This window comes from Ornithorhynchus anatinus, chromosome 1 (assembly GCF_004115215.2).
Source record: "Ornithorhynchus anatinus isolate Pmale09 chromosome 1, mOrnAna1.pri.v4, whole genome shotgun sequence".
NCBI classification, from domain to species: domain Eukaryota; kingdom Metazoa; phylum Chordata; class Mammalia; order Monotremata; family Ornithorhynchidae; genus Ornithorhynchus; species Ornithorhynchus anatinus.
The window spans coordinates 19,176,531-19,203,978 of NC_041728.1; the positions used below are offsets into that span (position 1 = coordinate 19,176,531).

At 41.9% G+C, this 27,448-nt stretch overlaps 1 protein-coding gene across 4 annotated transcripts in view; it reads right to left on the reverse strand.

The window, feature by feature from the left end:
* The window catches only part of VCAN (versican), a 123,794-nt gene that overhangs the window by 62,132 nt on the left and 34,214 nt on the right, over positions 1 to 27,448 (reverse strand). For all 4 annotated transcript variants that reach the window (XM_029058875.2, XM_007656077.3, XM_007656158.3 and 1 more), the window contains 4 exons: positions 26,930 to 27,307; positions 22,798 to 22,972; positions 22,576 to 22,703; positions 4,445 to 4,738 (listed from right to left, as the gene is read on the reverse strand). In XM_029058875.2, the coding sequence (XP_028914708.1) occupies positions 4,445 to 4,738; positions 22,576 to 22,703; positions 22,798 to 22,972; positions 26,930 to 27,307 (975 nt within the window). The remainder of the gene's footprint in view (positions 1 to 4,444; positions 4,739 to 22,575; positions 22,704 to 22,797; positions 22,973 to 26,929; positions 27,308 to 27,448) is intronic.

Sequence of the window (27,448 nt, forward strand, 5' to 3'; positions counted from 1 at the left end):
CACGTTAGAACTGTTTAAGTAATAGCTCTATCTAAACCAGTTGTGCCACTATTTTTTTTTCTTTTTTCACTGCTACTGAGATTACTGGAGGGAATTAGAAAAATAACTTGGAGAAGTAACATGGAGGTAGGGGAAGTGCTTGGGAATTAGGCCCTTCTGAGTTCTAACCCAGACTCCTTCTCTGGCTCCTTCTGGTATGATGAGCACAAGTTAATAAGTTTCAGGGGCTTTGCAAATGAAATGCTCTGTGGCTGTGCCTCAGCCATCTCCTATTTAAACAGGCTCGTCAAGCTTATTTGTCTATTTAATTTTTGAAAACAAGAACATGAGCAATGATTTTTCAAAGCTAACGAGAAAATATACTCTGTTTCTAGCTATGGTAACTGAATACCTCCCGAGGTCTCATCACGGGGAATATGTGCAATGCTTAATGGTAAAAATGTTTAAAAGACCGAAAAGGCAGCTTCAAACCCGAGTTCAGTTAGAGAGGTTTTTGCTTTGAGAAGTCAACTACCGGAATTCTTTTGTCCTCATGGTAATGAAGCCCTCAAAAGGAAGCTTGCAATTTCTCACAGGCTCCATTCCAAACTCCATTGCCTTCCCTCAAAACAGATGTTTTGCATTACTGCACTCTCTGCATTGTTATGTCCAGTAGGCTATCTTCTTTGTGCTTCTGATGTCGGACATAAAGCAGATTTTCCTAATAAAATGTATAAATCTATTAGTGGCATGAAAGCAAATTAGCTCACCACAGCTGCTTACATCAAAGGCAAATGAGTATTTAAAAATTGATGCCTTTTATATAGTGGCAGAAGGAAAGCAGCTGGTCTTGGATACGGTCTTTCCAACTTGGGGGACATTGCCCTGTTCGTGGGGATTCTTTAGGCTTTCACTTTGGATTCATTTGCTCCCTTATTTCCCACTGCCACTAAGAGAGGCTACAGATAGATTGGGATCAGTCAGGTGAGGCCTGAGACAGAGGTGAATCTGCGGGATGGTCTCCTGGGCCCAGGGCAGTTTGACATTCCTCCAGCTGGAGGATGGGTGACAGACCAAGTTTCTTTAGTTTGCTTATGACACCATCAGGGAGAGCAGTCTTTTGGAAGCAAAGATTCAAATCCCAAGTGACCTTGAGACATCAGAGAAGAGGTAAAGATCAAAGAGCAGGCAGGTCACAGAATGGCAAATGCGAGCCAAACATCTGGTAAGGAAAACAAAGTGTTCAGATAAGATGGAGGAAGAACAGAGATCTAGGATGTGTGAGGCAACCATGATGCTGCAATTAGCACTGTAGTTCCCAAAGCAAGCAGGATATTTGGATGCATAAATAGGAGGACAGAAGAGGAAGCTATTTCCAAGGTGGAAGACCCGTACTAGAATGCTGGGTCCAATACTGGCTCCATATCTGAAGAGGAACAGCTCACAGAAAGCATCCAGAAAAGAACCACAAAGATGGTTAAAATGTTGGGAAATTAGACCTTTGGAAACTTGAAAGGAATAAGGGTTATCCGACTTGTGGAAGAAAATGACGGCAGAAAGATTTATTAATAATCATCAAGGTTGGTGACTAGCGTAGAACTTCACTGAGTACAGGAGAATGAGAGACCAGACATTATTCCCGAGAGTTATTAGACTTTGAAATACTTTTCTGAGGGAGGTTGTCGGGATCTTTAAAAATTGGATAGAATCATATCAGTCTCAAATAGCTTAAATGTAACTCCAACTAAAGGCAGAATGAATTAGATGGCCCACCCCCTCAAGCCCTTTCCAGCTAAAATCACATGCTGCTAAGAGTACTTTTCTAGAGAAGAGAATCTGGCTTTAAAATGATGTGTTTTGAGCCTGCAGACTGCAGACTGAAGAGGTAGGCTCAAATTAGACACAGGTAATAAATTTGTATCTGAATTTACACATTGGGGAAAAATACTTGGAACATTTTCATTTCATAAGAGAGTAACTAATCCATTTTCAAAACCCACTTCTTTGTACAGAGTCACAAGAGATTTCCAGCCCCATCTATAAGCCAGTAAAATACAGGAACAGATCAAGTTCAAGTGTTCGATGCAGAGGAAGAAAATGTGAAAATGAAATAGGCACTTTATAGTCACCGAAAAGGGATTCACAAAGTTCTTCTTTAGTTGCTACAACATGAAGACAGACAAGAAAGTGATACTTTTGGATTTTTTTTAGGTTCCTTCGGTTAACAACTATCCATAAAAATCTGTATCCATTTGAAGTGAAGTCACTCTTGGCTTACACAATATTTTGTCGTAGCTAAGCATTACAACTCAGAAAATATGCTCTTTTATTTTTAGCCCTTTCCACGTTACAGAACCAATCTTCACAGTTCACACTCGAGGCTCTAACAACTAAGTAAGCACTGGAAAAGAAGACAATCACCAATTAGATCTGAAGTGAATTTGCAGAAAGTCTAGAAAGAATAGAAAGTATAGAAAGAAAGAGAGGGAGAAATAATTGGTATCAGAAGGAATCTTGAATTCAGGATTAGATTTTTACTTTACTCACAACCCTGCCTCAGCCTATTCTTTGCATACTTCTGAAGATGTCTGGGAGTTTCTGTTCCTGGAGAGGATATGCAGGGTGCAAAACCAGGTTTCTTGTCTCCACAAAGCAGAACAAAAGTGATGTCTTCTGTTTATTTTACTTACAAACCCCAAACTTTGAGTCCCAAGGGGCTAAAGGGGCAGGGTCTAACCTGATTTCTTTTTTAACCTGATTTTTACCTGGCACATAGTAAGCACTTATCAAATACCACAATTATTATCAACTCTGGGATCCAAATTACAAGTCATGTTTCATATTTCTTCAGATTATCTTGCCTCCATTATTAAAAAAGTTGATCTTAACATTTGAAAGCTGACAGAAATGGATTTGATTTTTGCCCTTGGTGATTTTATGTAAATTTGATCAAGTACCTTATTAAAACTTCTTTATAGTCTGCTGAATTATATTATCTAAACTAGGATTTTAGACTAATTCTACACAATTTTGGGCAGAAGACTGACTTGTTTCCATTGGAAATTAAGCATTGAAATTCAAAAGAAAGTTTTAGTTATTACAGTTTTTTAGTGCCAGACCACAGGAAAAGGGAGCAATGGCAAATACCTGCTGAATCAGGCATCATTAAACAACTAACCTGGATATGCCTGTCCCCTAAATTTGCTTTTCCCCTCATCGTAAGGGTAATTCCAAGTAAACTTGGAGTGCTGAAATCCCTAGATAAGTGATGCTCTTTAGATTTGATTTCTCTTTGTCAAGAAAGGAATGTCTCTTTTGTACAAAGTTTGTTTTGGCAGTGATTAAGACAAGTCATCTTCCCTCTTCCTCTAGCACTCCTGAAAAACCACTCCTCTAATTGGTTCTTAATAACTGGCCATCTATTTTACTGTAAGGTACGTACATAATGCTCAGTTTTAACTTTCAAAATCATCAATAGGCATTGAACCTGCCTTCAAGCCAATGGGAGAGGAAACTTTTAAGACAAAGGAAATGTGGCACTTAGTTTCTTTCATGTGCACTTTAGGCAGGCATGCTACTGATATACCTCATCTGCAATTTTTCTTAAAGAGAAAACCTTATGTTTCCACTTTCCAAGGGATATAAGCCTTATTTGTTTGTGTTCCTTATTCCTGAAATAAGGTAGTTGTTGAACTATCTGTTTGCCCATTCCCTGAAGAATATATTATTAGAAAGCTTTAGCTAGGTAATTTAGCTATTACAGTGTGAAAGGAATCAAGAAATTTACTTAATCACATAGTGACTGTGGCAAAAGAATCAAGCCCAATCAGTTTCAAGGGTGTGGGAATCTAAGTTACAGATATAAATTTTATTCAAGACCTAAGAAATAACATTCTGGAACTTCTTCCAAGAAAGCAATTGGGAATTTTGGTTACCAGTCCATTTATAAACTCTAATAGTCATTTGACAATTGCCAATATTCATTTGAGTCCTAAAATGTAGCACAACTACTCACCTGAGAATTGCCTAAATAGAAAAAGACCAGTAATTTAAACAAACAGTAAATCCAGACGAGAACATTAATAGAATGTCTAAATGAAGACCTTAACTCAATTACACCGCCTAGGTATTTCCACTCATTCCAATTCCCAGCAGCCAGAAATATCATAAATTCTACATTGGTTATTCACGTGCTGAGATCCTAGGCATCAAAGGGCCCAGTTAATATTTTAGCCAATAAGAGGAACTTGTCAGCCAACCATACGGTTGTTTTACCCAAACTTCTGCCATTTCGCTCCTTTGTTTGCTTTTAGAGCCACTGAAATGGTCAGTTTTCCCCCACAAACTAGGGGGGCATCGCTGGGCAAGGAATGAGATCCATTTGGACAGATCATTGACCCTTACTCACTTGACACTACCATGCATTTTTAAAGCCCCCTATCAAAGAGATGAAAATCCCACTTACGTTTATGGCAGTAGGCATCAAAAGTGCTATCGGGGGCAGGAAAGCCTGTCTGGTTCTCAAAGCGATACAGGGTTCTCACCCCGAGCAAACCACCTCCGCACTGCGCCCTGGCCACGGTCACCGGGTGACGGACGCTGCCGTCAGCCAGCCAGCCGTAGTTACACTTGTCAAAGCCATTTCTCCAGGCGGCGTGGAGCTCTCCCACGGTAGCCAGCCGGCCGTCCTGGTTCACACACTCTTCCTCGGCTTCTTCGAAGGTCAACTTGTTGGGACTCGTGATGTGGAATACTTCACCTAGAAGAAGAAGAGAGAGCAAAACCAGTACAGGGGAGCTTCGGTGAATCAATCTAAATAGCTTAACTACTGAAGAAAGATGTTGAGAAATAATGGCAAAATGGTTATTTGCTGTGTTCATTCTGATGCTCTATTCACAGTTAATCGACCTAGAGGGCCAATCCAATTTGGAAAAAAAATAATAGCAGCACAGAGCAGACCAGGAAAATAATAATAGCAATAATAATAATAGCACAGAGAAGACCCATGACATTCCAACTTCATATCTTCCCATCAAAGGTCCATAGTAAGAGGGGACAATGGTCGGCAGTCCCGGGCATCTAATAGTCATTTCAAGCAAACCAGTGACCAAATGGCTTTCCACAGCCTCCCTTAGTAAAGCTGGAATTGGACTGAGTACATGCTGTTATACTGGTAACTTCTAGCATAACTTCTAGTGTTGCTAAAGTCACTTTTTGAAAACTCTGCTCTATAGGGAACATCTTCAGGCCCACGTTTCTAAGACTGAAAGAGGATGTGGATAGTTTTCCTGGACAGTCATGTTCTGTACATGAATAATAAAATAGACCCTTAGGCCATCAAGCACTCAATCAGCCCTCTCCCACTACCTATCCCTGCTCCTCTCCCACTACAACCCAGCCCACATCCTTCACTTCTCTAACACCAACCTACTAATTGTTATCTCATCTACATATTGGTCTTGAGACAACATACATAGTAAAGGAAGTTGCAGACACTGTGTCACTGTGAACAGTTCCACTTCCATCAATATTACACTTGTTTGAGGTCTGAAAAGAATGTAAGTGTGAGGAGAGGCAGCTTGCCAATTTTCTTTTCCCCCTTTCAGGTAGAACATTTAACCTTGTTATTACAGCTGGGATATCAATTTTCTGACCTCATTCCCTCCCTCAGGTGAATTAAAGGGGATTTTCAACTTTGTGGAAAGTTGCTTTATTTGGTAAATGTAGTGAGGTTACAACCAACTTTAGTGGGGCAAAAAGAATCACAGCAAATGGAGAAAAGTCCTATTTCGCCAAATAACCCTGCTATTTTATATGACTGAGGAAAAACACAGTCTTCAAAATATGTTCTTCAATAACTTTGTTCAAGGGATCAAATTGGGCCAGGAAATTAACTGGCCCAAAATCAAATCAAATCAATCAGTGGCATTTACTGAGTACTTTACTGTGTGCAGAGCACTGTATCAAGAGCTTGGGAAAGTACAATACAACAGTGTTGGTAGACACACCCTTACCCATAAGGAGCTTACAGTCCACAGGGAGAGACAGTCATTAAAGTAGACTAGGGATAAGGTAAACGTAAAGTATAAGAATATTTACATAAGTATTGTGGAGGTGGAGTAAGTACTAAAGTGTTTAAAGAGTACCCAGCCAAGTTATTAGTCAATGCAGAGGGGAGGGTGGAGAAGGGAAATAAAGGGCATTGACTAGGAAGGCTTTTAGGAGGAAATGTGATTTTTTAAAGGGTCTTGAAAGTGGGGAGAGTGAAGGACTGTCTGATATGAAGGGAGAGGGAATTCCAGGCCATAGGGAGGATATCAGCAAGGGGTCAGTGGCAGGACAGATGAGCCTAAGATACAGTCAATAGGTTAGTGTTAGAGGAATATGCCAATTGGGGGTTGTAATAGGGGATCAATGAAGTTAGGTAGGATGGAGAGAGCTGATGGTAAGGAATTTCTGTTTGATGTGGAGACAGATGGACAACCAGGTGTGAGGCGTGAGGAGATATGGACTGAATGGTTTTTCAGAACAATGATCCAGGCAGCAGAGTTAAATATGGACCGGAGAGGGAGGAGACAGGATGCAGGAAGGTTAGTGAAGAGGCTGATGCAGTATTCAAGGGAGGAAATAAGTGCTTGGGTCAGCATGAGAGACATTTGGACTGAGAGGAATAGGTGGATTCCAGAGATGTTATTAAGGTAAAATCAACAGGGTTTCATGCCAGATTGAATGTATGGGTTGAATGAGGAGGTGAGTAAAGGATAACACCAAGATTAAGGGCTTGGGAGACAAAGAGAATGGTGGTACTGTCCATAGCGATAGGAAAGTTAAGGGGTAGACAGGATTTGGGTAGGAAGATGAGGAATTCTGTTTTGGACATGTTAAGTTTGAGGTGTCAGTGGGACACCCAAGTAGTAGAGATGTCAGAAGGAAATGCAAAACCTGCAGAGGAGAGAGGCCAGGGTTGAAGCAGTAGATTTGGGAAGCATCTGCATAGAAATGGTAGTCGAACCAGTGGGATTGAATGAGTTCTCCAAGGGAGTTGATGTAGATGAAGAATAGAAGGGGATCCAGCACTCAACCTTGAGGCACCCCTAAAGGAAGGGGGTGGAAGGCAGAGGATGAGCCGGTGAAAGAAAGAAACTTAGAAGGAGTGGTCAGAGAGATGGGAAGAAAACCAAGAGTGGACAGTGTTGGTGAAGAAAAGATTAAGCTATTGTTTCCAGGAGAATTAATGTCTATCTCCACCTCTAGACTGTAAGCTTGTTATGGGCAGGGAATATGTCTGCTAATTCTGCTTTATTGCATTCTCCCAAGTACTTAGTACAGTGCTCTACACATAGGAAGTGCTCAATAACCACCATTGATTGATTGATTGAGAAAGGGGTGGACCACAGTGCCAAAAGCAGCTGCAGGGTTCAGGTGGATTAGGATGGAGTAGAAGCTTTTGGATTTGTCAAGGAGAAGGTCATTTGTGATCTAAAAGAGGGCGGTTTATGTGAAATGGGCAATAGCCAGATTGTAGGAGGTCAACTAGAGAGTTGAAGTAGAGGAAGTATAGATGACTTGCTTAGGAGTTTGAAGAGGAATGATAGGAGGGAGATGGGGTGATAACTGAAGGGATCCATGGGGTAATGGGGGAGATTTTTTTAAGATAGGGGATCCATGGGCATCATTGAAAAGCAGTGGAGAAGTCACTGGGAAGTGAGGAGGTGAGCCTGTGAGTCAGGGAGGAAAGAAGGAAGGAGGCAATTGTTTTAATAAGGTGAGAAAGGATGGGTATAGAAGTACAGGTAGAGGGGATAGAATTTAATAATAATATTGGTATTTGTTAAGCGCTTACTATGTGCAGAGCACTGTTCTAAGCACTGGGGTAGATACAGGGTAATCAGGTCGTCCCATGTGAGGCTCACAGTTAATCCCTATTTTACAAATGAGGTAACTGAGGCACAGAGAAGTTAAGTGACTTGCCCACAGTCACACAGTTGACAAGTGGCAGAGCCGGGAGTCGAACCCATGACCTCTGACTCCGAAGCCCAGGCTCTTTCCACTGAGCCACGCTGCTTCCCTTGAGAGGTGGTAGGAGACCTCCTCTTGAGACTCTGCTGGGGAGGATGGAATAATTGAAGAGGGGGCTGGAGGAGGAAGGAACTGAAGAGGAGTAGGAGAGCAAGGAAGATTTTATGGAGACCATACGAAATGATTTGAATTTTAATCGACAAAGTTCATGGTCAGGTCATTCGGAGCAAGAGACGGAGGAGGTGGGGGAGACAGAGGGTTTGTAGCTACCCCACCACTTAGTACAGAGCTTGACAGAGTAAGTGCTTAACAAACGCCACCATTATTATTATTATTATTATTATTTGAAGAAGGAGTTAAAAGTCTGAAACAGCAATGAACATAACACTAAGGATAGAGTGGTGGTTGTAGAGTAAACAATCTGTGGGCATTAAAAGGCAGTCCCCCTCATGAGCAGAAAGGTTAGACAAGAAATTTGAGGGGGATTGTTACACAAATACCATTCACCGAATGTCCCGTTAAGAAATCACTCCTAAAATGGGCCTTTTTCGTAAAGGGTCAATAAGGGCCTACATTTGAATGGACGGTGGCGTTCCCAATTTCCTACGTGACCTGACCGAAGGGCCTGGAGTAGGATGAGTTGGATTACTTTACGCAATCTCCTGCTACTTTACAAAAAGAGGATTTTCTGAAAGCTCGACCAAAGACACAAGCACGGTCATGGGAGGGTACATCAGGATAAATGTTTCTCAAAAGGAAAGAAATAGGACTGGTTTTATTTCCATTGCCACCATTCAGTCTGGTTTAAGAAACTTTTAGCTGACATTTGAAAAGAATGAAAAGCAGGGCCAGAACTAGCAATTAAGATATTTTATTGTCATCTGACCAAAATGGCAGGGTCTTTCATTCTACAAACGAATGACAAAAAAAGAAGAACGTTTCATTTCAACCACGTTGAAGTATGCCATTTATATGTGCCCAAGCCTGAATCCAAAATGCCCATCTCAGAAACATCCTTAAAAGAAAAATCTTTGTTACCCAATAGAGACTCTATTTAACTCACCTATCAAACTTTCCCCTTCCATAAAAGAAGTGGGATGAGAAGCATCAACACTAAGGGTTACCTTACTAACTACATATATATTTAAAACATTACAATAAACACAACCCACATTTTGAGAAGGAAATCAAATTCCCAGACAACTGTATGACCTTCTCATATAAATCTGAAACACATTAAAACCATTTTCCTATAATTTTCCCAACTTGCTAAAGACAGCTGGCCTTCATTTGTGTTCTGAGCCTGGAGCAGGAAAGTACTTTCTGAGCCAATCAACAGGGAGTAAATGGGGCTTAAACTGGATTCACTCCACCCAAATCAGTCTATGGTTTATGACCTTTAATTGACAGAGAATACCCTTACAGGGAAGACAGCGGGGCATGGGCCTGGCAGTCGGAGATCCAGGTTCTAATCCCAGCTTTGACATGTGATCACGTGGGTTGAATGACAGAGATGAGTTGAGGATAATGCCAAGGTTATGGGCTTTTGAGACAGGGAGGATGTTGGTGCTGTCTACAGTGATGGGGAAGTCAGAGGGAGAACAGAGTTTGGATGGGAATGTGAGGAGTTCTGTTATAATAAAGATAATAATGTTGGTATTTGCTAAGTGATTACTATGTGCAGAGTACTGTTCTAAGTGCTGAGGTAGATACAGGGTGATCAGGTTGTCCCACCTGAGGCTCACAGTTAATTCCCATTTTACAGATGAGGTAACTGAGGTACAGAGAAGTTAAGTGACTTGCCCACAGTCACACAGCTGCCAAGTGGCAGAGCTAGGATTTGAACCCATGACCTCTGACTTCCAAGCCTGGGCTCTTTCCACTGAGCCATGCTGCTTCTCTGAATATGAGTATTAAAATGTGCATTCTTTGCAAGATGATTCATCCATGAAAAATAAATAAATGGGACAGTTTGGAAGAGGAAATTCTGTATAGCACTTCTCCCTAGCCTGACTCCCACCTACCTCTTTCCAAAATCACAGAGACCGTCAAAATAGCAGGTCAGCAGATTAGAGGAGATTATAATTCTGAGGTTAGAGTTTGTGTACCGGAAGCTCGTTTTGGGCAGGAAATGTATCTCTTACATTGTACTCTCCCAAGTGCTTAACACAGTGCTCTCACACAGTTAGGTGTTCAATAAATAATTATAATTATGGTATTTGTTAAGCACTTAATTATGTGCCAGGCACTGTACTAAGTGCTGGGGTGGATACAAGCAGATTGGGTTGGACACAGTCCCTGTCCCACGTGGGGCTCACAGTCTCAATCCCCATTTTACAGATGAGGTAACTGAGGCCCAGAGAAGTTAAGTGACTTGCCCGAAGTCACACAGCTGACAAGTGGTGCAGCCGGATTAGAACCCATGACCTCTGACTCCCAAGACTGACTACCTTGGCCCACAGTCATGCTCAAATCCATGAACCCAGAGGTCCAGATGCTTCCTCTAGACTGTAAGCTTGTTATGGGCAGGGGACACATCTACCAACTCTGCTATACTGTACTCTCCCAAGCGCTCAGTACAGCCCTCAGCACACAGTAAGCATTCAATAAATATGGCTGATTGATTGACTTGGGAGCCATTCCACATTTGCAACAGTTCCAATTTTGTCCACGTTCTTGGGGCGGAATTTCTTACAGTGGCCAGGATCCTAAGGGACCTGAAAAGGGCCCTCTTGAACCATAGGAAGCCTGGGGGCAATCGTTCTAGGTATCTCTATAAAGAGGATCACTCTTTTGGCATTAGCAGAAGTCTTCCCTAGCAAACTTCTCATCTCTGAACCCTATTTTTTCTTCTGTGTCCCCTATCCTCTTGTGTTCAAACCCCCAATACTTTGATAATCAACCTATCCCACCAGCCCCCCCCAGCATTTTCATATCTATCTTACTAAAAACCTTATTACATCTCCAAGAGGCCTTCCCTGATTAAGTCCTCATTTCCTCCTCTCCCACTCCCTTCTGCAACACCCTTACCCTTAGATTGGCTCCCCTATTTCACCCCACCCTCAGACCCACAACACTTATGTACATATCCATAATTTACTTATATTAATGTCTCTGTCCCCCTCTAGATGGTAAACTCTAGAGGGTGAGCAGGGAGCAGGTCTACCAATTCTGATGTAAACTCCTTTGGGGTAAGGAATGTGTCTATTTTATTGTTATATCGAATTCTCCCAAGCACTTAATACAGTGCTCTGCACATGGCAAGTGGTCAATAAATCCAACTTTCCCATGCGCGTAGTATAGTGCTCTCCACTCGGTAAGTGCTCGATAAATATGACTGATATCTTCTTACTCTGTTTCTTCCCCAATTTGTAATTTCTTTTACATCTCCACAATTAGAGTTTGATGTCCTTGTGCTTACTAACTGAATTTTATTCTCCCAAATATTTAGTCCAGTGCCCTGCATAGAGTAAAAACTGAATAAATACCATCGATTGAGACATTTATTCAGAAGGCTATGTACATGCCTACAGAAACATTCTCATCAAAGGTGGGGAACGTATCTACTAATTCTGTTGTATTGTACTGCAAGTGCTAGTACAGTGCTCCGCACATAGTAAGTGCTTAATCCCATTGATTGATTACCCACATTCACAATATACCCTCATGCTCTGTCTTCATTTGCCTCTCCCCCTCTAGACTGTAAGCTCATTGTGGGCAGGGAATGTGTCTGTTATATTGTTATACTGTACTCTCACTAATGTTTAATACAGTGCTCTGCACACAGTTAACACTCAATAAATATGATTGACTGATTGACTTCTGTTTCACTACCTCTCTCACGCCATCTTCTTCCAAGATTCCAGGTAGCTGATTTCCTGGAACAGTGTTTGTCAATTTTGATTCGTGCTGTCATTTAAAATGTTTTATATTCTACAAAGCAATATGTTGTTAAAGAAACTTTACCAAATAGTGATAGATTCCTAAAAATAATTCTAGTCCTAATCCTAAAGCCTCATAATTATAGTACCTGGATATGAGCAGTCTCCCTCAAAAGGAGGATTTTTCATACACTGTCCAACTTTGTTTACTGAACAGAAGAGATCTCCTCTGCAGAGTACAAATGGTGTACCCTGAGCCATCAGGGTCAGAAAGAAATCAAAATGAGTCAAGCACAATTTAAAAGTTGAATTACCCATAGATTCTAGCAGAGAGAGACCAGAACTACCTTTTCCAGCTATCTTCTCCCAATCAATACTCGGGTTGACTACTGGCTCTCTCAAATGTCAGGATTTTCCAGTTAAGTATAGGTTAGTAGCTGAATGCAAAATAAAATATCAGGCAGTTTTAAGAACTTGCTGTAGATTTTTGACATTCTTATGTATCATCTGATTTTATTCCCTGGTCCCTTACGTTAATGTTAAACTCAATGCTTTTCATTCTACAGGAAGGCTCCTGAGCCCCAGGGCTGGTTTTACACTTCCTGCTGATCAAGATATTACAGCATTGTGCACATTCACAAAAGGAAATGAAATGTCTATATAAGAAGGTGGGGGAGTGACAACAGACTGTCAGGACTAGGGAGTCAGTTAATTGTGTTTATTGAGTGCTTACTACATGTAGAGCTCTGTACTAAGGACTTGGGAAAGTACACTATAACAGTATAACAGACATATTGCCTGACCACAACCAGCTTAAAGGAGTTTAGATGGCTCTGAGCACACCATCACCACTACAGATGAACTAGTAAAGTAGAATACTCATACAAAGACTTTCCAAATACTCATAAAATAATAGAGATAATGCCTACTAGCTCCACTGTACTCTCCCAAGCACTTGAGACAGTGCCCTGAAAGAATAACTGTTTAGTGAATACTACTGATTGACTGGAAATAGATTAGCTATTATTCTATATCCTATGTCAGCTTGTTTCAGATTTCCCCAAAGAAAACGGGTTTGCTAGTTTCCACTCAGTTCCAAGTAAGACCAAGCCTGTCTGTTCCAATGCACATTCTCCTTCAGGGTCACTGAATCCATCACTATTCATACTTTGTTTATAGTTAACATAAGTGAGATAAAACCTTTGAAAGGTCTGCACTTGAGGATTATTCAAAAACATGTCAATTACCCAGGAATCTGATGTTGAAATTCTTGAAGAGGCAAACTTCAATTAGCTGTTAAGCCAAAATACTAGTACTCTCAAACTACTCCACTTCTGATTAACTTGTATCAACTCCAGTGCTTAGTATAATGCTGGGCACATGGTAAGCACTCAACAAATATCATTAAAAAAAATCAGCATCACAAGCAGAAGTTTGCTGAACAGGTTTCCAAATAGCAGGCAAATGTGAAAGTAAAACCAGCTTGAGTCAGGACCTTTTTCACATTTGCACCTTTTCTAATAATAGCGTTGAAGCCAGATTTTGGCATTTTATGTTGTCCTATTTTCCCAAAGAAACAATTAACAAAATTGGGATTATTTACAAGTGGCAAACCCTAAACCCAATGTAGGTCAACATGAATGATACACACTTGAATACTGACCTTGAAGGAGAGGACCAACCTGAGTTTTAAAGAGGATTTTTCTAGTATAAAGTTCTATTTATGGTTGGCCCCACTCCACAGCTACAGGGAAGAGCCCTGTCCTCTCCACCTCCCTTCAGGCTCGAATCTCCTCATGCCTCCAAGACATCTCTACCTGGATGTCTGCCTGCCACCTAAAACTCAACATAACCAAAACTGAGCTCCTCATCTTCCCTCCCAAGCCCGGTCCTCTCCCTGACTTCCCTATCACCGTGGATGGTACGACCATCCTTCCCGTCTCTCAGGCCCACAACCTCAATGTCATCTTTGACTCGGCTCTCTTGTTCACCCCACACATCCGATCCATCACCGAAACCTGCCGGTCTCACCTTTATAATATCGTCAAGATCCGCCCTTTCCTCTCCACCCAAATGGCTATCTTACTGCTACGGGCTCTCGTAATATCCTGGCTAGATTACTGTGTCAGCCTGCTCTCTGATCTCCCTTCCTCCTCTCTCCCTGCTCCAGTCTATTCTTCACTTCGCTGCCGGGCTCATCTTCCTGCAGAAACGCTCTGGGCATGTCACTCTCCTTAAAAACCTCCAGTGGTTGCCTATCAACCTTTGCACAAAACAAAAACTTCTCACTCTAGGCTTCAAGGCTCTCCATCACCTTGCCCCCTCCTACCTCTTCTCCCTTCTCTCTTTCCACTGCCCACCCCGCACATTCCACTCCTCTGCCGCCCACCTCCTCACCGTCCCCCATTCTCGCCTATCCTGCTGTCGACCCCCGGGCCATGTCCTCCCGCGGTCCTGGAATGCCCTCCCTCCTCACCTCCGCCAAACTAATTCTCTTCCCTCTTCAAAACCCTACTTAAAGTTCACCTCCTCCAAGAGGCCTTCCCAGACTGAGCTCCCCTTTTCCCTCTGCTCCCTCTACGCCCCCCTTCACCTCTCCACAGCTAAACCCTCCTTTTCCCCCTTTCCCTCTGGTCCTCCCCCTCTCCCTTCCCAACCCCTCAGCACTGTACTCATCCTCTCAACTGTATATATTTTTATTACTCTATTTATTTTGTTAATGAGATGTACATCACCTTGATTCTATTTATTTGCTATTGTTTTAATGAAATGTTCATCCCCTTGATTGTTCTTGTTCTTTGTTCTTGTTCTTCATTGCTATTGTTCTTGTCTGTCCGTCTCCCGCAGTTAGACTGTAAGCCCGTCTAAGGGCAGGGACTGTCTCTATCTGTTACCGACTTGTACATTCCAAGTGCTTAGTACAGTGCTCTGCACATAGTAAGCGCTCAATAAATACTATTGAAAGAATGAAAGTGCAGGCAGCATGAATGTTTCTTTAGCCATGTATCCACTAGTCCAACTGCAGAACTTTGATTTCAGCATGCCTGCCTATCTGGCAATCAGAATACTCTTTCTATATTTATGGCCATCTTGCTTATGGGCATTTGGGCCTTATACTTGTCCATCATCTGTTGATTTGGTTTGGGCTTTTTTGAGGTCTTTTACTTCTCTTTCTATCTCCATCTCTATTACTTTCCATTTGAAAGAGAGGGAAAAGCATGGGAAAGGAGTAAGACCGAAAGTGGTAAACCAAACAGAATGAAAAATGTGAAGTTAAGAATGCAACTAAAAAAACAGACTTTTCATGGGAAATAATCGATCTTTTAGAGGAATGGAAACAGTTCACTATTCCTTTTCAATTGTTTGGATTCCTTGGAAACTCCACAGTTTTGGGAGAAACACTGCCCTGTTCACTCACTTTTTATTTATTTATGCTTAAAGATAAATGGGGCAAGATATGGTTACACATAAAGACTCATTAATGTTCTGGATTTTGTTTTTTAAATGAGTATTGTTTTACATTGTGATGATGAAGTCTCTCATCACAAACTAACCAGCTTGTCCCTAGTTCCAATGACTTTAAAAAAAAAATGGTATTTATTAAGTGCTTACTATGTGCCAGACACTGTACTAAGCACTAGGGTAGGTACAAGTTAAACAGGTTGGACAGACTCCATGTCCCACATGGGACTCACTGTCTTAATACCCATTTTACAGAGGAGCTAACTGAGGTACAGAGTAGTTAAGCGACTTCCCGAGGTCACAAAGCAGACAAGTGGTAGAGCTGGGATTAGAACCCAGGTCCTTCTGACTTCCAGGATGGTACTTTACCCACTAGGCCATGCTGCTTTCCTTTGGGAGACAGAACCAAAATTGAGGAATTGACAGCACTACTAGTGATTTGCTCAGTATCATTCTCTTCCAGTCATGTTCCCACTGGGATGCAGAATGGAACGAGCTAGATGGTGGGCAGGCATGCACCACATTGGGAAGTACACGTGAAGGTCTTTTGCAAGCAAGACCCATTTATGGCCAAGAGACTGTGGCATAGTGCTGAGGCTATGCTGTAGCACCATAGAGCAGGGGCCTGGGAGTCAGCAGGTCATGGGCTCTCAGCCCGGCTCTGCCTCTTGTCTGCTGTATGACTTTCGACACATCACTAAACTTCTCGGTGCCTCAGTTAGCTCTTCTGTAAAATGGGGATTGAGACTGTGAGCCCCACATGGGATAGGGACTGTGTCCAATCTGATTTGCTTGTATCCACCCCAGCACTTCGTACAGTGACTGGCACATAGTAAGTGCTTAACAAACACCACAGATACCACATGGTCCCTGTACCAATATGGCTCACTGGGGAGTAGTTGACTCAGGATTAAAATCCCAGAGAATCACACTTTCCCCTGGGCCATACTCCCATCAGAGGTGCAGTACATAAATTCATTTCCCATTTGTCTTGCCTTGTCTTATGCTGTCGAGTCATCTCCGACTCATATTGACACCATGGTCACATCTCTCTCAGAATGCCCCACTCTCCATCTATAATCATTCTGGTAGAGAATCCATAGAGTTTTCTTGGTAAAAACATGGAAATGGTTTACCATTGCCACCCTTGGCACAGTAAACTGGAATCTCCTTCCTCGACTCTCTCCCGTGCCTCTGCTGCCCAGCATGGGTGAGTTTTGACTTATAGCAGATTGCCTTCCACTCACTAGCCACTGCCCAAGATAGGAATGGAATGGCGATGCCCCTGCTTGACTGTCTCTCTCATAATCGAGACTAGAAGACTGCTGGAAATTCTCCAGGTGCGATCCTGAGAGGGATGGAGACTACGTAATGGGATTCACTCTCTACATACGGACCTATAATTTTGTTGCTAATTAGTTAGTAATGGTATGGATTGCCAAGCACTGTGCTGTGGTAAATACAAGATAATCAGGTCAAAAGGAATCCATCAGTCTAATACAATTCTGGGATGGCCATCGTTAGAAAAACCCACAACTCTATGAGGAATACTTCTTTAAAAAACAATGAGCCTGGGCCAATTACAGAAGCTACACTAGTGCTTTCCTGTTTAATTTACTGAACCACACATTTCTGTGCGGCAAGAGCATTCCCTTCAACCCCTATGCTCTTTACAGTGGTGTCAAACTATATAGTGAAAACCAAAACAAGAGACCTTTCATGTGGTTTGTGGTTCTGAAAAAACAAAGGAAATCCCTGTCACCCAAATTAGGTTTGTGCAGTGGCATCTGGATCCAAGCTGAAGATAATCCAAGGAATAAAAACTGACTTGTCTCCTTTAATCCTGAATGGAGATTTAGGCAGAGACAGGTAACCCCCCGGCCCCCCGCCCCACCCCACCCAGCCAGGATTTAAAGGGTGCATGTGGATTTAGCAAAGATTACCTAAACAATAAAATCCTCTAGGCCCCTTGAAGATAGGAATCACAGCTGGGAGAAGGGTATGGTGATTCTCTTGGGGAGGCGGAGGGGGTGGTGGTGGGTAACAATACCTTGTGAGACCCAGTTGGATCCTGTCAAACTCACTGCTGTGTCTGGAGGTTGCTGGGGAGGGGGTGGAGGAGGTGACACAGAGTACATTTTTTTCTTTAGTGGTATTTGTTAAGCACTTACTATGTGCCAGGCACTGAACTAAGCAATGGGGTAGGTACAAGCTAATCAGGTTGGGCAATCCTTATACCAAACTGGGCTCACAGTTTTAATCCCCATTTAAAGATGAGGTAACTGAGGCACAGAGAAGTTAAGTGACTCACCCAGGGTCACACAACACACAAGAGGCAGAGCCAGTATTAAAAACCAGGTCCTTCTGACTTCCAGGCCTATGCTCTAACCATTAGGCCATGCTGCTTTTCACATCAACAGCACCTTGTCTTGGGAGATAGAAACCAGAAAAAACGCAAGGAGGGATAGGAGGGATAAAGGTAAAGGTCACTGTAAGCTCTCTGTGGGCAGGGAATGTGTCTGTTTATTGTTGTACTAGGGCTTAGTAAAATGTTCCGCACATGGTAAATCTTCACTGAATATGATTGAATGAATGAATGAATAGTTCTATTGGCAAAATCAATGTCCTGCTACAGGGTACTGCATGACGTGAGAAGACACCTAAAATACAAGATAAATTATTCTACATACATAGCCACATAAATAATGTTGTATCTTAGAACTGTGCAGAAACCAAACATGATTTTAAGTCTAGGTTGAATCTATGTATGAATGTTTGTAAATATGTGGAGTCCTCTCCTCTAGTATAGAGGAAAACTAAGTCTTGGGTCCAGAATGGAGAACAGGGTCACATCTGCTCCAATCTGCTTAATGATACTTCCAGATACAAACACACAGATGTATGACCGACAGTGTGTTTTCAAAAGTCGTCAATGGTTTCTATCACACAATAGCTCAATGTCTATTTGAGAAAATATTGCCAGAGTACAGGCATATTTCAAGCAATTTAGTTGGAGAAATGGGTCTTTTAATTTATCCTCCTCCAAGATTAGCTGTGAAATTTGAAGCTATATGGCTACATTCTGGCACTGACATGTTAACCGAATTCAAAATTATCAGACACCTGGAATAAAAAGATCGCAGACACAGTGTCCATGACGTCATAAAATTATTTGTTTTTCATTTCCTTTTCTGTCATTAAGGTTGTTGAGTTAGCAAGGCTCAGAGTGACCTTGAAGGGATATTTAGTCTATTGCCATGTCTTTTGGCAAGGTTGTCTTAAATCATTCCAGATAGATGGGGATCTTTCCCATTTTCAAGACCTCCAGGGAAGAAGATTTAATATCTTCCCTCAGTAACCCAGTGAAGTCTTTCACAACCTTTCCTGTAAGAAAATATATTCTTACATCTATTCAAAATCCTCCGAGGTACAGTTTAAACTCAGAGCCTAAAGACACAAAGGCCTAAGCGTACCATCACCCCCTAGGCTTATCCAACCCAGTACTCTGACTCTGACAGAGGCTTGTCCCCTGTCCACCTCCCAACCACGGGGTTAGAGAGGATATAATGACCCATTAGGTTCCTCTCCCATCCCGCTAAGGGAGCTACCATTTCCTTCTGATAACTAAGACCGCTGTATTATTTTCGTGGGTACAGAGCACAATCAATTATTCGGTCAACAGAATTTACCGAACATCTACTGTGTACATTGTACTAGGAGCTTGGGAAAGAACAATAGAATTCAAAGACATGACCCCTGACCTCAAGGATCTTATCATATGTCAATCTCATGAGACATCTTCCCCTTCAGTGACAATGTAAATAGGAAACAGGGAGGGTTCAGGTGACAATGTGGGGGATAAATTTCCCCCACATTCTGGGATACCCAAGCTTCAAATCCCAAATACAATTTTAAACCTAACAGGCACAGAACACACACCAACGGTAACACAGAGATCCAAGCATTTTAAGTGAGAAAGGGTAACTTGGAATCAGTGCAAAGTGGATTGACCATTCTACTAATGGACTGATCAGGATTGAATTCAATGAGACCTTGCCCTTACTGTTCAGATCTGCTTAACTAATTTTGCACCATTTTATTGATCACCCTTGATATCCTAACAGGGCCATAGTACTTGTTCATTTTGATATTTATGAAGCCTACAGAGATTTCTAGGTATTTTCATCTATTCTCAATCCTTTTGAAAGCTGCTTCCAGAAATCTACGAATTGAAAATGTTTTCAATATTCTTTCAAATGTTTGGCTCACCACTGTTGATATTTCTTAATCCCTATCAATTTTTAAAAAAGAAAATGGCTCAGTTTTAGCCTTGATGGTGGGAGTTAATTTAGTCAATATATGTGAAATCCATGGAGAAACCTACATTCTACTGTGAATACTATTTTGTAAAAAAGTAATTAAAATTTTGCAATGCTAATTAAATGAGTACCTTTCTTAATAAATTACCAAATTTAAACTGAAAATGGATTACCTTTTTAAATTAGAATTCATTTCATATGTAACTAATTTTCTTAAGACCAGCTGGTGAAACATGGCTTTTGCTCCAAGACCAATATACTAAATCTCTTCACTGTAGAAATGATATACCTCTTTATCATATTAGCATCCTTATGACTACTCAGAGAAGCAGTGTGGCTCAATGGAAAGAGCGTGGGTTTGGGAGTCAGAGATCACGGGTTCTAATCCCAGCTCTGCCACTAGTCAGTGTTTGACCTTGGGCAAGTTTCTTAACTTCTCTGTGCCTCAGTTACCTCATCTGGCAAATGGGGATTAAAAAACTGTGAGCCCCAAGTGGGACAACCTGATCACTTGTATCCCCCAGCGCTTAGAACAGTGCTTTGCACATAGTAAGTGCTTAACAAATACCACAGTTTATTTATTTATTTTACTACCCACTAACCTTGGCAATAAAATATCTAAACAGGGGTGAACAAATAAGGTGCAAAATTTTGTTCAATATAGTTTTGCCTGAGCCTAGCATTTAATGAAATGCTTTTTTCCTTATAGGAAAGACTTGCTGTCATAAGACATATTTGGATTAAATGAGAAGGAAACTCCTTGAGAGCAGGTCAGTCAATCTCATTTATTGAGTGCTCACTGTGTGCAGAGCACTGTACTAAGCACTTGAGAGAGCACAATATAATAATATAACAGACGCATTCCCTGACCACAATGATCTTAGAGTGTAGAAGGGGAGAGTTGTAGTAGTCACAACAGCAGCATTTATTGAGCACCTATTTATTGTGGTGCACAGTACTGGGTGCTTTGGAAGAACAAAGTAATGAAGTGTTTTGTTCCCTCCCCACCAGGAGTTTACACCCTAATGGAGGAGACAAACATAAAAATATTCACTAGAGTGACTGAGATAGATAAATTGAGCAATTATACATGAATGCCAAAGAGGGTGTAAAAAAGTTCCCAAGTGCTAGAATTGGCTGAAGGGATGATATGGTTCATGATGCTGGGTACTGAGCTACCTGCCTCTTGTCTCTCACCCTTCCAGTCCTTATTTTATTCTGCTGCCACATCATTCTTTCTAAAAAATCATTCTGCACATTTCCCCACTCCTCAAAAATCCTCTAACTGTTGTTCATCTATCTCTGTATCGAACAAAAACTCCTCACCAATGGCTTTATGGCACTCAGTCATCACTCCCTGTCCTCCCTAATCTCGCTCATCTAACCCAACCACACAGTCGGCACACTTCTCTCCTCTAATGCCAACCTACTCTCTGTACCTCCATCTTGTCTCGCTCACAGTTAACTACTTGGTCATGTTCTCCCTCTGCCATGGAACTCCCTGCCCCTTCATATGTGACAGACCAACACTCTCCCCATCTTCAAAACCTTACTAAAAAAAAAATGACACCTCTTCCAAGAAGCCTTCCCTGATTAGCCTCTCACTTCCCCACCCTATTTTACCCTTCCCTTCTGAGTCATCTATGCATTTTGGTTAATACTCCTTAAACACTCTGATATTCACCCCTCGCCACCTCAACAGCATTTATGTATATATCCTTATACTCTGCTGCTTCCCCTAGCTGTAATTTAATACCTGGCTCCCAACTATAGTGCAAGCTCCCTGAGAGCAGATTGTGTCTACCAATTCTATTGTACTGTATTCTCTTAAGCAACTAAATTGTACAGTGCTCTGCACACAACATTCAAATATCATTCACTGATTGGTTGATGGATTGTTGGGATTTTAATTTGGGGAGAGTTTCAGTCTGTTTGATGTGAAGAGGGAAGAAGTCCAAGCTGGGGAATGGCTTCAGTGAGAGTTGGAGGCAGAAAAGTTGAGACCAAAGTACCAAAGTACTATGTCATTTACCTCTATTGTTGTTTGCCTGTATTGATAATAACAATAATGATAATAATGGTGGTATTTGTTAAGCGCTTACTATGTGCTGAGCACTGTTCTAAGTGCTGGGATAGGTACAGGGTAGTCAGGTTGTCCCAGGTGAGGATCAAAGTTTTAATCCCCATTTTACAGATGAGGTAACTGAGGCACCGAGAAGTTAAGTGACTTGCCTGAAGTCACACAGCTGACAGGTGGCGGAGCCGGGATTAGAACCCATGACCCCTGACTCTTAACCCCGTGCTCTTTCCACTGAGCCATGCTGTACTAGGCACTCAATCAATCCTATTGATTGATTAAATCAATGGTATTTATTGAGCACTCACTGTGTGCAGAACACTGTACTAAGCAGATGTGAAAGTTCAACACAGGAAAATTAGTAGACACAATCCCTGCCTACGAGGGGCTTTCAATCTTCTGGATTCCAGTTTCGCTTTCACACCTTGAAACAATTCCCAGCTTCATTTTAACTTTCCATTAGCAGAACATCCCCACTGCCTGCCATTTCTATTGAGAGAGAAAAAGAATAGGACTTAATAACTTACTAAGGTTTCCAAGAACCAGCCAGCTAAGTGCTGACAAAACTGTAAAAACCTTGAAATGTAGCTGTAAATAATCTGCATTTCCCCCAGGACTCACCGTTACTCCTTCCAGGATACTCCTTCAAGAATCCTTCAAGCAAGCTGCCTGAAGGGAATTTAATTTGAGCTTATGGCTCAATTCATCAGCACGAGGTCATGTCGGTCCATCGAACTTTCTCAGGAAAAATTAAATTCCCAGTACTCCAAACATAAGAGATGTAGGCCTTCAATTTTTGCAGCTTTCAGAGAGCAGCTTGCACTTATGGATGGCTTACCTTCTAAGTGATCCACATAGCAGTATACATCGTATCTCTCATCAGGAACTCGAAATCCATAGGTTCTGACTCCTTCTTTTCCCATCATGTCACCGTAACATCCAGCTCTGGGAGTTCTAATGGGATATCTGAAATAAGGGGATATTAGTTGGGAATTGATGTGGAGGTCATTACCCTTTAAGAGAAGTAATAAATTACATCTACCGAATTTAGATTTCTCACCTAACAGTTTGGTCAGAGAGCCAGCCTGCATCACACTGCTCGAATCCATCTTCATACGCAGCTTTCAGCTGTTCTGGACTTGCTATGACAGCACCATTGGCCAAACAAACTTCCTGAGCCTCCTTGAAATTCAAAGTGTATCGGCTGCTCGATGCCCGATAGTGAAAAACAACACCTGCAAGATAACAGTACAATCACCTGACCATTAAAAATGAATCACAGTTCACTAGCTGTAATTGCCAGTTTTCTCCTTCTGCTTTAAACTGAGCTTTTAGAATTGATATACTTGGTTGATGCTATGGTTCATAATCACCATCACCCTCATAACCCCTTCCTGTGATTCCTCTGTATTCTTCCTTGATTTGGAACATCCCAAAATCTTTGATTTCACCCTTCCTGAGGGTTTCAGAGTACTGGCCTATTGAAGGAGAAATCACAGATGGCAGATTGGCACAATTCCAGGACACACTGGAAGTTTCCAACAATTCACCAGAGGCTTGCAGGGCCAGGTTTGGAAACCATTATCTCTTTTCTCAACCAAATGTCACTCTTTGATTTGTTTGCTCTTCGTGTTGAGCTTCTGGAATTTGGGATGACATAAGGAAAGACGATGACCAAACCAAAGTATATGGAAAGTAACAAGGAAGAGGAAATGGGAAAGGGGGAGATACAGGACAACGAGGAAGAGGAGGTAAGAGGAGACTATGGTGAGGCCTGAAAGATTAGCAGGATGTTCTACCCTTCTAATACCCAAGGTAGTAGCCTATAGCCACTTTCTCCATCAGAGTCTCTCAGAGATTTCACCCAAACAGGTTCTAAAGCATTTCTGGGAATGACCATCAATCAGAGAGTTAGTTACTTGGTCACCAGTTAGGGGACAGCCAGAAGTCCTAAATCTAACAACTGTGTATAGTGAGGATCACCTACCTCTCTCCCTTGCAACAGAATATCCCCTTTATCATCCCCCCTTTATCTCACCCAGAGTTCTTCTCCTGTCTCCAGTTCCTGAGGACTGGGGATCCAGGGAATAAAGACTTACTTTCCCAAAACAGCTCCTGTTCCTCACCTTGCAACTGCTCGGGGAGAAGAGCCCTAGAGAATGGGAGGTAGGGAAAGTGGTGATGTGTGGTAACTCGGAGTGTCTTTAGCATTTATGCCTAGACACCCACCAATGGCACTTAAATGTAAATCAAGAATATACACATTTACACTTATTTCTTGCTCCTACTCCAAATAATTGTAAATAACTTGTGTTGGGACATCTCACCTGTTGGATTATAAAGTCTTAGAGAACAGGGATTGTGTGTCTCTCATTCTTTATATTCTCCCAAGCATTTAGTATGGTGCTTTGCATATAGTAGGTGCTAAGTAAAAATAACTGATGAACTGAGAGGTGACTCTAAGTGTAGGGTAAATAGTTCTATGCTCAGGTCCCTGCTCTCCTCACAGCTGCTGGGGGTAAGCACCCAAAGGCGCCTTGAAAGGAAAAAAGTTGTTTGGAGCAAAAGGGCTAACTTGTCACCCAGAGGGCATCTGGTTGCTTCCACCACTCAGACATCCTGCTTTCAAAGGCTTTTGAGGAGGGAGTGTGGGCTAGAGGAAAGAGAACAGGACTGGGATTCAGGAGACTCAGGTTCTAATCCTGGCTCTGTCACTTGTCTGCTGTGTGATCTTGGGCAAGTCACTTTATCATTCTGTGCCTCAGTTACCTCATCTGTAAATGGGCGTAAAAATATCTGTCCCCCCTCCATACCGACTGTGAACTCTGTGGCACAGGGACTGTCCAGTTGATTATCTTTTATCTACCCTGGTACTTAGCACAATGTTTGGCACACAGTAACTGCTTAAAAAACCACCATTATGTTTATGTTTATGATGATGAAGAAAGTTCCATATGCTCAACCTGAGGTCCTGACTCCAATCTTAGAAATGTTTCCAATTATTTCCCCGCTTTCTAAAGCAAACTCCTTTTTCCTGCACAGCCTCCCTTCCAAAGGCGAAGCAGCTTGTTTTTGATCTTTCGCAAGAATTTGCCCATAGAGCAAATGATTGTGATTTTGGCAGGTGGTTGAATTGATACACCCTCCCATCTTCACAATTAAGCCCCATTGAGAAGTAAAAACAGAAACACACCTGGACAGACATAGGATAAATGTGCTGACAACAGAAAACCCTCTTGAAGTCTCATTTTGTGCTATTCATGAATGTAAGGATAATTACCAACTGTCTAGACCCTGTGATGTTTTACACACTACTGCCAAAAATTTAAACCTCTCAGCATCCACCATGCACCTGGTCACCACTGAAATGTCTGTCTAAAATAGACCTAGAAAGTGAATATCCTTGCTAATTTTCAAATAACATTTTTAATCTTCCAGAGCCTGCCTATGGCCATTTGTAAAGCCTAAGGATTTAGCCCCCTTGATTTAACGTCAAAATTAAGCTTCGCCTCTTCTCCTCAGAGTCTAAAACTCTGCTATACCCATTGGAGAATGGGCGGGCACTAAAGAGCCTCCAAGATGAATAGAGAAGACATCAATATGTATAAGTCTCTGCAATAGCTATAATAATTAGAAGACCCCATGGGGCTAAGGAGATTAAGGCCAGGATTTCCATTGTTTCGAAGGGAAAGAAACAACCCCATTGTTAGCACTTTAATGTTGAAAAACTTTTGTTAAGAGCTTGTTCCTTGGTGTTTTTTTTTTTTTAAAGAAAAGACCACAGAAGAAATATGTGAGGAGTGACTACTGTTACTGGGGAACAGGTTTCAACAGCCCAGTTTTCAGTGAACTTTTGGCAAGGCAAAAATTTAATTATAGGAAGAAGTGAGTCTGCAGCAAGTTGACATGCAAGAAACTTTTTCGTTGTATTTGGAATTCAAAGGATTTCCTTTTTGGCTTCACAAGAAAGAGCTTAATCAATTCCCTCCTATACATTTTTAAAGGTATGGATTTTATAGAGAAATTGGTAGCTTGAAGAAAATGAATCTGCTCTGTCCTGTCCTGTCTGGGTATTACAATTCTCCCAAATAACTTGCCAAAATATTATCCTTCCAAGTTCCACAGCATTAAGCTTGGACTCGATGAATACAATTATTGTATTGCTGTGCCCTTCTAATTTAATTAAGTATTCAAACTCCATGCACACTGGGGTTGAACTAAGGAGAAATGTTTCTTTGAGAGCCTTGTGAAGGAACAGCTAATGTACTAGCCCTTTCAGCCACTAGATCAGTTTTTACATTCCCCCCTTTCCATTCTTGAGCTATTTTCATCAAGACACATTAAGCAAGAGCTTTCATTTTTTACTAGTCTAAGAGCTCCTACAAATGCCTGGGTAGGGGCAGTAAGAAAGGGAGGTAGCTGAATTATTGCTGACTGATCAGAAACACCTGATTCATGCCCAAGCCTTCCTAACAACCAATTAACATTCTTGATAAGTGTAGTAGATTTGAGACAGGAGAGTAATACCGAAAGCTAATTCTCTAATGGGAAGGTTCAGTAGGAGGTTACAGGGGCAAGAGAGAAGAGTGAAAAGGCAGAGCAGATGAGCAGAGTTACATTCTTATTTCAATTAATGAAAAAAGAGACAACCCAATGAAGGCCAACCTTTAACCCCAGGTTGACCGATTTGTCCTGTAGACCTAAAAGTTGGATTAGTCTGCCATAGACGGTGGATCATTTGACTTGCAATTTCCTGGTAGAGAGACAATGTTAGAAACCCTAACAGGGAATATGAACAAAGAGCATAGGCACTAATCACAGAGAGTATTCGCACAGTACAGTAGTGGACGTCACTCCTGGCAGTCATACCCCTTGAGGTAACACCATCATAAATTGTGGCCCCAAAAGGACAACAAGAAAAGCAAACAGAGCTAGCCATCACCACCTACCTTTCCTAGTCTTAAAGCATTCATCATTTTCAATTTTAAACTGAAATGCTGTCTCACCGGAAGCCATGTGTGTATGTGCGTGTGTGTATAATGCTGATTATGTTCATCCATTCCACCCCGCAAACATTCTAACTGGAAGACAGACTTATAAAGAAACATTATGAGGCTGGCTAAAGTACGGATGGTTTAAGGATGACCTGGTGATTGCCTGTGGTATAGGAGCAGACTGCAATCAAGCCTTACCCTCTACTGCCAGGGATACGGTGTCTTGGGTGTCTTCGATACCGTACATGACATCGCAGCGGTAAAACCCTGCGTCGCTCGCCCGCAGTTTGACCACGGTGAGGGATGCATCTCCTACATCCTCAGGATGGGTGGGCACTGAGACTCTGCCTTTGTAACCCTGGCCGATCTTGATATTGCCATTCTGGGCCACCAGCACAGTTGTCTCCTTCAGATCTTTCCCAATTTTATCCTCTTCCACCTTAGACCACTTGATGCGAAGAAATTCGCTTGTGTTGTTGTAGCTCGGAGGCAGAGTGGGCATGGTGGAGAAGTGGCAAGGCAGGCTGACTTTTCCAGACAGGGATCCCTTGACCGGTGGGCTTTTTTCCACTTGAACTACGGAAAGAGGAAATAATCATATCAGTGATGGCGTTATAGATCAAGTCAATGATGGACATGGTTTAAAACTCACAAGATAAATCTTACGACAACATTCCCTAAATATTACCTACTGGTAACAGAGAGCACCTCAGGGAG